This window comes from Oryzias latipes, chromosome 14, assembly GCF_053564925.1.
Source record: "Oryzias latipes strain Hd-rR chromosome 14, Olatipes_Hd-rR_3.1".
Lineage (NCBI taxonomy): Eukaryota > Metazoa > Chordata > Actinopteri > Beloniformes > Adrianichthyidae > Oryzias > Oryzias latipes.
The window spans coordinates 29,655,358-29,666,307 of record NC_136250.1 but is presented as its reverse complement, the minus strand read 5'-3'; the positions used below and the strand labels follow the sequence as shown (position 1 = coordinate 29,666,307).

The following is a 10,950-nucleotide window of genomic DNA, read 5'->3' as shown; positions in this document are numbered from 1 at the left end:
AAAGAGTCAGAGTTTTGTCTCTTCCTGCTCACAGATTTCCATTGATGAGTTTACAGAAAGCGTTCAGCACTAAATCATGTGGAACATTTCAGATGAACTCAGGTTTTTGTTTTCCAGACTTTTACTTTTTTTTATTTCTGCTCAAATTCAGTCATTTGGGTAAAAACGTAATCAGCTGTGATTCTATGTGAAGAAATGAAAACGTTACTAAAAGGGTTCAAGGAGCGCGACTGTTTGGTCCTCACACATTTTCACCTCACCGGCCCAGAACAGAACCGGGACCGAGCCGGTCTGAACGGCTGGAGGTTCTTCAGGATTCAGCATTTTTTCCTCCTCACAGGTTTATGGTTTCATCAAATATTCATCTGTATAAATATTCATCCTCATTTCCTCCCTTTGAACAGTTGCTGAATGTTTTCTGAGCTTCAGTTTCTTCAGCTAACGGCGATTCCTGAAGGTCAAAGATCCGTTTCATTTCTAAATTCACTATTTTTTTAATCACTTCAGTTTTTTTTCCACTTCTTCAGGATGTAAGAAAACAGTCAAAAATGGACAAATGGCGTGAAACTTCTTAGCTGACGCTGTGATGTGATGAAGATCCATCGGGATGCAGCTTCAGCAGCTGATGCTGCAGGAATCTCCAGGATGACCCACCTCTCTCAGAACCGGCTTACAGGATGGAATGAGAGCTTCAGTCAGAGTTCGTTTGCATTCGTGTCTTTATTTACAGCGTTTAGCCTGAACTGCTCGGCCGTTTTCTGGGAAAAAAAACCCGACTGCATGCGTTTGGGTCTGGAGTCAAAGGAACGCTCTAAAGTGCTTCATGGGATCGGCAGAGCGGCACAGAAGTCCGTTTGTAACAGAACCCCCCCCCCGCCGGTCTGGCAGGCGTGTTGGGAGGGGGGGGGGGGGGGGGGCGGCCTAGCTGCTGCCTCCGGCGGGCTTCAGGCAGTCCTCCGTCACGCCTTGCGAGGCCAGCTCCGACAGAACGTTGTCCAGGTAGTTGGGGTCGGGGTAACCGTGGCCCGACAGGTTGGACATCATCTCGGTTTTGTGGTGGATGCCGTTCCACACCACCGTGTCGGGCTCGCCGGTGGTGCTGGACGTTCCCACGGTGAAGATGAGGCGCCGCATCCACGCCACCTTCAGCAGCTCCAGGACCTCGACGACAAAACAAAAAAAGCCCGTTTCAACCTACGATACAGCAGAAAGACCTCAAGACTGAGAATAAAATGTTTGAACGCCTCCTGGTCTCCTCTGTGGCGCCTCCTGCTGTTCACGTGAGGCGAGTTCAAGGCCTGTGTGATATTTCTACCGCCTCGCCCCCACATGGGGCAGCACACATTCAGGAAAGAGTGAGGCCGGCTTATTTAATCCCACTTTCCATCAGTGAATTACAGCGGGATGATGGCCAAGGCTCCTCCCCCTACCTTCCTGCCTTTGTCGTTGTCTGGGAGGAAGCAGAAACGAGGGAAGCCCCTGCAGGTGAACAGCTGTCCCGGGTTAGGGTGCTCTGGACCCTGCAGGATGAAGAAGAAGAGACAACGATAAAACTGCAAGTTCAGTCAAAAGAAACTCTTTTTTTGGTGTTTTAAACCTAAATTTGACCATTTTAAAGCATAATTGACCAAAAACAGGTTGAAACTTGTGAGTTCATTTATTTTTAAACATTTTTTTCTACACTAAAGTGTTTCTGTCTTTGTCAGATGAAGAGCAAACAAACAAAAAAACCAAAGTTGTTTGGAATCTGGTTTCTGTAAACCTGAATGAACATCAGTTTGATCTCAGACTCGTGTTTTTCTGGGTAAATATTTTACTTTGAGAGTAAATATTACAACCAACAAGGTAGAAAATTCAAAATTTCAGGTATTTTATTCAGAAAGAGGAAGAGCAGAGATTGAAGAACCCGGACCTAAACGCAGCTCACCAGGCATTTCTGGGTTCCTACGGGTTTCTATGGTGAAGACGAGCAAAATCACTAAAGAAAAACTAAAAAAAATGTTCAGAAAATCTCTAGAAAAGAACCAAAAGGGGAAAGGTTGAGTCCTGATGGTAGCTGAAGGAAGGGATGTACCTGGACGCCAGGAGGGATGCTGTAGATGATCTGGATGGTTCCACAGTCCGGGTGTCCGGGCAGCGACTGAGCGATGCTGTAGATCTCCATCTTGCCTTTGGGCTGCGTGCCCGTCTTCTCCCCGTAGATTGTCTTGCAGGAAGGACACTGCAAGCTGCCGTCCTGCGGGGGAGAAGGGAACCCGGTGAGCTCCGCCCCTTACAGAAGCTCAGACAGAAGAAGGCGGAGCCTCAGTAAAATGGACCTTTCAACAACCAACCAACAGTCAGACGTGGAGCTTTTCCCACCGAGGAACATCTGAGCTCCTGAAACCAAAGCTGAGCCACGTTTCCAGACGACTTTTAGAGAAACAAAGTGCGTTTCTGCTCAGGAGTTCAGGACGGAGAAAGCAACTCCTCAAAGAAGACCGCCCACAGACACAGGTTCTAGTGCTTCATCATCATCATCATCATCTGAACCTGCTTTAAATCCAACAGTTTCATCGGTTTAGTCATCTTTAGACTGGAACTGAACAAGTAAAACTAAAGATTTCCCTTAAAGAAAAGGACGTCTAAGCAGCTGAAGAACAGGATGAGATGTGAAACATTTAACTGCGCTCCTGTGACCCGGTGGAGGTCTTTAACCATCGGGATACCGGCTCTGTAACGCCGACCCGATGACCCGGCAGAGCGGGTCTTCACTATTAAAGCAGAACTTCTCCCACACGGCTCTTCTAACTCTGAACAGACCTTCACCCTCCGTCTGGGGAGCGTCCCGGGTGAACATGGCGGCGGCCCGCGTACCTTTGTCCCGTTGTTGTACATAGCCAGCATGCAGAGCATGTGGAGGGTGTGGCCGCATCGCACGAACTTCCCCACGCTGCTGGGCCCGATGCTCGGACTGCTCTCCTCGGACGGGCCCGCCTCGTAGCCGGACGGGTTGGACAGCTGGTCCATGCAGATGATGCAGTCCTGAATGTTTGACAGGTGATGTCACATAGCCACGCCCCTTTTCTCTGCCTCCACCAATGAGTGCAAACCGACACGGAACATGACATACCTCATCTGGAACCGCCGACACCGCCTCCATGTAACGCTGGATCACCTCCTCGGGTTTCTGGGCCGACGCTGTGGGAGAAAACACAGGAGGAGGTTCTGAAGGACCCCAACCAAAACACGGACCCAAGAAAGACCAGGAGAGTCTGGTGGAATGAGATGATTTCCACAAAATAGGTTTAGAAATCCTCCAGGAAATACTTTTACCACAGAAAAAATCCTCTCCATTTGATTCCAGCTACACAAAGAGCTCACCGTAAGGAACCTGATGATTACGTTCAGACCAATCAAGGTGAAGCCAGATCAACAACAAAGCAGTGATGGGACGGAGTGAAAGTGGTGAGGAAATGATGCCCCCCCCCCCCCCCCCCCCCCCTCCCTGTCATGGTGGTTCAGTGATTCTTCAGAAACCATCTTCTTCAGGTTTCAGCGTGAAGAACGTCTCCACGGCTGCCCCCCCCTTTAACGGGGGGAGTCTGTCAGATTCAGAGAAGAAACTGAGGCAGAAGCAGAAAGAAGTTCTGATGGAGGAGAGTCTGAAGGACAGAAGCCTGAGTGCAGTGATGGAGCAGGACAGGTGGAGTGGGGGCTGCTGGTGTGGTAGCTACCTCTCCTGTGCTGCCTCTTTGCTCTCCTAACTGAACTGCTGCTGCTGCTGCTGCTGGGGGGCTTGCTGGGCCTGCTGGCTGGGGGCAGGAGAGGAGGTGGAGGAGGAAGAGAGAAAGGCGGCGGCAGCTGATGCTGCTGTGGCGGCTGCTGCTGAGGGAGGGGGGCGGAGGTGAAGTGCACGCCGAGTCCCACTGCTGACATCAAAATGGAGGCCATGCCTGGAGTGGGGTGGGGTGGGGTGGGGTGGGATGGGATGGAGTGACGTGGGGCGGGGCGGGGCGGAGTGGAGTGGGGGGCGGATGCAGAGATGCAGGGAGGAAGAAATAAGGAACAAATCAAAAAGAGAAATGTTGCCACGGCGACGCATTTTTCAAACAAAGAGCGAAATAAGGAAAAATCCCTCACCGGTGCTTCCTGACACGAGCGCCGCCACGTTGACACCAGTCGACAGCCATTGGTCCCAGTCACCAATCATGGTCGACTGGTTTTAACATGGCGGCGCCCATATTAGGAGGCAAAGGTACGTCCTTTTTGGGAACATGAGGGGGGGGTTGAGATGTCCCATTGTTGTTACAGTCAAATGTTTAACATCAACCATCGTGAATTACGACCACGGAACACAAAGGCGTGGAAAACATCTGCAGCGGGACTCTGAATGCAGAGGAGCTGCTTAACGCTGCAGCATTATTATGGGATGCGCCCGACCGCAGACTGAACTGTATTAAGTTTGGCACAGATTACCATTAAAGCTCATTACCACTAAATGAGTATTAAAAGTGTGCGTTTGGAGAAGACCAGCGACCTTCCATTTGAAATGATCTGCTGAGGTCTCGGTCCGGCGCTTCTCCCTAATGAGGTTCTGGTCCGGCGGCTGTAATGATTCACATGCAGCCCGTCGGCCCAGAACCCGACCGCCGAGGAGGGGAAGAGAAGGACAGCAGAGAGTTTCTGCAGCTGCAGGTTTTTTAGGGTTTGACGTTCTGCAATGACAGATTTAAATCTTCCTAATTTCATTTTTTATTATTTCTTCCTGTTTTTCATCCCCACAGAATGATAGTTTGGGATTTTCTGTGGGGTTACACAGCTGTCAAAATGAAACCTGCGCACACAGACAAAGTTCAGCACAAAGTATTGACAAGAAGAAAAAAAAAAAAAGAACACGAACTTTGGTTTTACGTTCAACACATCTGGTGTGAAGACGACTTTTCTTTGTTTTGAATACAAAATGTCCCTAAAATAGGCCTGGGGCTGCAGGCATTGACACAAAAGGCATGTTTCTGGGGTTCTGGTCGACTCGACTAGACGGGACTAGAACCGAATAAGAATTTTTCAAACCCCAATAGTTCTGTTGAAAATAAACGAGTAGACAATCTTTATCTACACATCTCTAAATATGGCGTCATCATTTTACCGCATGGTGGCGAGGAAATGATACCGTCTGTCGTTTGTGACGCTATTGCTGGGACATGGGGGGGGGTTGGTGACCAATCATCTACATAAACAAAACCTCAATGAAGTAATGATGAAGGCTAAAAACATTAGACTCACTCGCCTATTTAGTTGAATTGGTGACTCGATGGAGCATAATATAACAGGAAACGTTTGTATTCAGCACCAAGAAAGGGCCATTTAAGAAGACAGACGTCACGTGAAATAACAAATGTATTCTTTTTTCTTCTTCAAATTTGTCTATAAGCCCCCCGTTTCATTTGGACACATATCTAACCCCGCCCATCCCTTTCCATCCCTCTTGGGGGGGAGGTTGGGCCTCCTCTGGGGGTGGAAACGCAGGAATGGCTTTGTTCTCCGTTCAAACAAGAAGAAACGCTGCAAAACTATAAAACAGAAGAAATGCGAGAGCTCCAGCTGAGACGGCGAGCGCTGAGCTTCAACGCTGATCTGATCCCCACGGTTTGGGATGGAATTTGTGAGATGGTGATGTCTGAAGCCCCTGACCTCCCTGACCGCCAACACGCGCCAGGAGCAGAGGAAAGGCGGAGGACGGGTGGTCGGTGACCCCCTTTACCTGCCAGGGCGGAGCTCACGCTGGTGGAGCCGCTCAGCTGCACGGGGATGGAAGGAACGCTGCGGGGCAGGAAGCAGACAGAGACACCCGTCAGCAACAAACGTGACACGCACAGGAAGAGCAGAACAAAGGCAGAACCGAGCAGATGATCCGGAAGGCTCCGGAGGCCGTCACGTCCGGCGTGTCGGAACGTCAGCCAGAAAACACGGAAAAATAAGCGCCTGTTGGTCCTAAACTCTGAAGGAAGCAGCTCCTTCATGGCAAACCTGCAGTCTGCCAAGAGTCCCAACAGAAGCCCCTCAAAGTGTGAAGATCTGCACCTCTCTGGCCCCCAGACCCAAAGACACAAGCAGATCTTCTGGAGGAGTTTTCAGTCAGGATGCTGAGGTTTGGGAGGAGGCGGAGCCTCACTGAAGAAACACTAAACTTCATGTCTTCTGCTCAAGCAGGCGGGGGGGGGGGGGGGGGGGGGGGGGGGCAGAACCCTGGAGACATCAGCATGAAAGACAGATTTAAGACGATGGACGGGCTGAATGGCTCCAGGAAAAACACCACGTATGTTGAAACTTTGATCCAAACTCTCCAGGAAGACCTGCTGGTCTCTGAGCTTCATGGCTCCACGTGAAAACCAACAAAAGAACGTTTCTTTTAACTTTGCAAAAGAAAATGAGAAGATCTTCCACAGCGGGGGGGATTCCCAGACCGGGACTCGTCGCTTGTTTGAAAAATGTTGATGAGAATTTTCTCCTCAACGTGAAATCTTCTTCCTTCTGAATCTGTTTTTGTCCCAAACAATAGCAGCATCCAATGCAGGAATCTGAGAATGACGCTCTGACAGAACATAAAGTTTCAAATCTAATTGTAGTTTGTAAAGAATAAACACCAAGATCCTCTTTTGTTCAAAGTTTCCTCTAAAATCCAGCAGGAGACAAAAATCCATGTTTGGAGTAAAGACTCCTGGTTCCTGTCTGTTAAATGCAGCTTTTATTTTGAAGTGGAAGGCTCTTCTTCCGTTTCCTCTCTGGATCTTTTCAGAGTAAAGAAGCTTTTCAAATACGTTTGTTTTTTGTTAACTTTGTTAGCTTTTGGGTCTCGGTTTCGAAGGTAGCGGATGGATTTTCCACACGGGACCGAGCGGCGTGACACGTGCTGAGAATGAGGTGGACAGAAGTCGGTTGTTTTTCCAAAACTTCCTTCAGAATTAGATTAGAAATAACGGTTTTTGTTCTCTCCGGCCTGGTACCAACTGTCACACGGACCGGTACCGGTCCAAGCCCAGAGAGTTGCTGCTGTATGGAGCTCTCAAGCTGCCTTTGTGTGGAAAGAGAAGAAGCAGCTCTGGAGGAATGCCAAACATTGCCTCTTTAATGCCTTTACTGGAACTTTCTGGAGCTTTCATCAGAACATTTTAGGAACTGAAGCAGAACCACCAGATGGAAGGAGGAGCTTCCTGAGGCTCCGAAGCAGCATCCTGACACCTCCAAGGGGAACATTAGGACAAGCAACAACTGTGGAAGTCTGGAGAAGAAGCCCATCCAGCAGAACTCAGGAGGGTCTGGATCTTCAGCCCGGCTGAGGACAGGAACCGCTTTGAAGAGGAAGGAAGGTCAGACGATGCACTCAGGAGTGACAGGAAGTGAGCCTGAGAAAACACTTTGCTGCCCTGCAGGGCGGCTCAGCGATGAGGCAGGAAGAGAAGCGGGTGGGAAATGGAAGAACCCCAGCAGAGCAAATCCTCGCTGCCACCAAAAGCAGGGCGGCTTTCAACGCCGACAAAAGCTGTATTTACAGAATTGATGCATCACATCCATGAAGGCATTTTCCTCTCACTGTTGGTGGCAAAACAAAGGCTGTGTCTGAATTCCAGCCCTAACCCCTATAGAGTGCACTACATAGTGATTTTCTAGTGCTGTCAAAATGGAGTGCCCTTGAAATTTCCCAGAAGTGTCTGCAAAAAAACGGCACATATAGACCACAATGCATTGCGTCGAAACAATTTTTGGCAAAAAAAAAAAAATGCATTAAAATGTATTTTTTTAATAAATCATTAATGTTTTTATCTTCAGAAGACAGTAGACTCATAAATACTCGTCCAAAAACGCTCATATCAGTTCGATTTTAACTTTGTGAAATCGATGACGTCATATCCGCCGTCTAAAAAATACAAGTAGTGAGCGTGGCGTCCGAATCGCTTTAACATTCAGGGCGCTACACAGTGCTGCACTATGTAGTTTGGGGTTAGGGTGGGAATTCAGACACAACCAAGGATTTTATTCTCATTTTATTTGATTTCACAGAACTACCTTAAAATAAAAAAAAGATAAAATAAAGATAAAAATAATGCATAATCAATTATCGAAGATGGTTAAAATGAGTGATTTCTAATTACATTACTTCACTTGCTCCAAAAATGGATTCATGGTTTTTCTTAATGAAACTTAATTTTGCACATATTTTTAACTTTTGAACTTTGATCAATTTTTGATATTGAAGATTTTTGAAACAGTGTTATGTCTATTTTACTGATATAGTATTATTTTTTAATCATATACATCATTGTTCTAATGAATATAATCAGCTTATATTTTAGATAATTGATCTGCATTTGCTATTTCTAAAATAGAGTTATGTCTATTTTTACATAATAATTAAGAAATTCATCTTTATCATGAGATTTATTGACACCAAAAGATTCTTAATTCTGTCTGATAAAAGTTCTGAACCGGATAAAGATAAAACATGTAATAAAATATGCTGATTGTATTGTTTTTGTGTATTTTTCTTCCTTGATTGCTTGAAATAAACCATTTCAAATCAAAAATCAAATCAAATCAAAATGTAAGAGTTCCTATTTTATCCATGTCTGTCCCACATTTGTTCAGGTAAAACCATTTGACCCCACAAAGTGACTTCAGATCCGTGTTGGCGACTGGAACGGGACCGGCAGCGTTTTAGCAGATACCAGAAACCCCGGACAGAGAGGCGGAACCCACCTGAGCCCGTTGGCGCTGGCGGAGCCGCTCAGGTGCGACGCCGAGATCTGACTGGCAGAGGGAGGGGGGAGCCAGGGGCTGCCCCAGGATATCCCCCCAACAGAGTGGGGCCTCCGGGGATACGGCGAGTAGACGGAAGTGGGGTGGGTCGCGGCTGCCCTTCCTGGTCCCTGCAGGCCGGGTCGGTTCAGACTCCCCGAAGAAAAGGAATGTCGGGAGCGGCTGGGCATGGGCCCCGTGCTGCTGTGGCTCAAACACTGCTGGCAGGAGCAGGCCGGCCCCAAGGGGACAGCCGGGGGCCCCGGGGACGCCAGCGGGAACGGGGAGTTGCCCAGTCTACGAACCTGCCGTCTGAAACCCGTTGATTTGTTGACCTGGGCGAAAGACGTGAGGTCCACAATGTAGTTGTATCCGTGAGGGCCCAGGTCGGCGGTCCCCTGGCGGGCCTGGTAACTGTGCTCCAGAAGGATGGAAGTTCTGGTCTCGTACGGAGTCCAGCCCCCTTCATCGTTGGCCCATTCCCAGTAAACGCCACTGCCGAGGCCCGAAGACTGGGGGAACAGAGACCGGCGCACGGAGCGCGTGGTTCCTGCACAAAAACCCGCAAATGAGTTTACCTTCAGCAAGACAGTACTCTTTGTAAGAGTACTACAAAAGGTACTTGGTCTATACTAAAAGTGATGCACTTGAAGTTCACTTCCATACTGTCTATTCCTGGACTCAAAATGTTCCAAGAAATACTCAGTTACTTCACTAAATCTACATAGTCTCTAGTATTCTAGCTATACGTGTACTCAAGTATACTTAATAAAATAAACTTAAAGTGTACTGCTGCTTTCTAGACCAGCTGACTGAACCAACATCATCTTCTCAGAAATGCAGTTTAAAAAGACAAAATGAACGACGGAAACCAGAATCTCTGATCTGAATCCGGACTTCAGGTGTGGTGCTGAAGCGGTTTACCTGTATCCTGTCGAAACTGCTTCAGGCTCGGTATGTCGATGAGGTAGGGGGACAGACTGGGATCTGATTGTCCGAGGCAGACGCTGGTGGAGCTGGGTCCGGCTCCCCGGTGGCCCCGCGGGGACAGGGACCGCTCGATGTGGGAGCAGACCTGGCCGCTGTACGGCCGCCAGAAGCCCTGGTCGTCCTGCCATTCCCACACCGCTATCATTGGCTGAGACTGTCCGACTGACGGGGACGGCGCGGCGGACACCGACGGCCCGTTTCTGGAGCTGCTCACCCGGGAACACGATCCAGACACAATCGCCATATTCACCGACCGAGGTACTAGCTAAGCTAACGGCGGCTCGTTCTAGCTAGCCGATCGGGGCTACGACAAAGCCAAAGTCCGCGGGGCTAGCTTGGCTCACTAAAGAGCTTCATTATGAACGTGGGAGCATGAAGAGGCCTGCAGGTAAAACACTACGCGCTCTCCGTGAACACCAAGGTGCATGTTGACATTTCTATCAGGGGAAACGCTAGCTTTACAACTGCGTTGCTAAGGTTCCTCCTCTGCTCCACCAGCTGCCTTCACGCGCCCTCTGAATTTTTGCATTCAAACCGATGACAGGTTGGCTCAACTCAGATTCGTAAAACAGAATTTTAATCTGTAAAAACATGCAAGCACAAAACAAACATAAATATCTACTTGCTAGTGTTGCTGGTTTAAATGACTTTAAATTGCTTACATTTAAACCCCACTATACAAAAAGCGTCCTTCATTACCTCTTTTTTTTTCAAAGTCTGTGGTGAGTCGGGGACAGATGGGAGAATGTACATTTCTTGAGTAGATCTGTGTGTTTTTTAATTCTAAAGCCAAACACTTCAAAGACCAGAGTACGCGGCTTTATTAACCAAAGAACAAATAACCTTTCAAGAAGAACACATTACCGTTCAAAATTACGTTTACAAAGTCTCCCTGAACTTCACACTCTTCTTCTTTTAAAACAACAACCTCTTCCTCTTTTTGGAATCTTCAAAAACTCTGCTGCCCCCTAACGGAGACAAAACGGTACGACAAAATACTCAGAAGAGGAAAGGTTGAGCAAAAGAAAACTACGACTGTTGGATCAAAGGGAACTGTAAAAAAATAAAAGATGTGTTCAATTTGCCACAAGAATTACATTAAAAAAAATTGTCAGAATGTCACAATTTTCCGAACTGGTTAAAACCAAGTCCTCATGATCTTAGTATTTACATTTGTACAATGGT

General features: G+C 47.9%; 1 protein-coding gene across 2 annotated transcripts; it reads right to left on the bottom strand.

Annotated features, from left to right (window-relative positions):
* Nucleotides 1-701: 701 nt before the first annotated feature.
* dtx2 (deltex 2, E3 ubiquitin ligase) lies at nucleotides 702-10,648 on the bottom strand. 2 transcript variants are annotated; one of them, XM_023962898.2, is made up of 9 exons: nucleotides 9,700-10,648; nucleotides 8,737-9,325; nucleotides 5,744-5,802; nucleotides 3,717-3,935; nucleotides 3,113-3,180; nucleotides 2,857-3,024; nucleotides 2,075-2,236; nucleotides 1,431-1,520; nucleotides 702-1,161 (listed from the first exon to the last, which is right to left on the bottom strand). In XM_023962898.2, exons 1-9 carry the CDS (start codon nucleotides 10,007-10,009, stop codon nucleotides 922-924), a joined length of 1,905 nt encoding a protein of 634 aa, XP_023818666.1. In that variant the 5' UTR covers nucleotides 10,010-10,648; the 3' UTR covers nucleotides 702-921. The 2 variants fall into 2 exon arrangements, with proteins under 2 accessions (XP_023818666.1, XP_023818667.1); XM_023962899.2 differs by lacking the exon at nucleotides 3,717-3,935.
* Nucleotides 10,649-10,950: the final 302 nt, after the last annotated feature.

Excerpts from the sequence above, each read along its gene's own strand:
- dtx2 (XM_023962898.2), bottom strand. The coding sequence starts at position 10,009 with ATGGCGATTGTGTCTGGATCGTGTTCCCGGGTGAGCAGCTCCAGAAAC. Across the intron at positions 2,237-2,856 it reads TGTACAACAACGGGACAAAG|GACGGCAGCTTGCAGTGTCC; the intron begins GTACGCGGGCCG and ends TCTCCCCCGCAG. Across the intron at positions 1,162-1,430 it reads ACAACGACAAAGGCAGGAAG|GTCCTGGAGCTGCTGAAGGT; the intron begins GTAGGGGGAGGA and ends TTTGTCGTCGAG.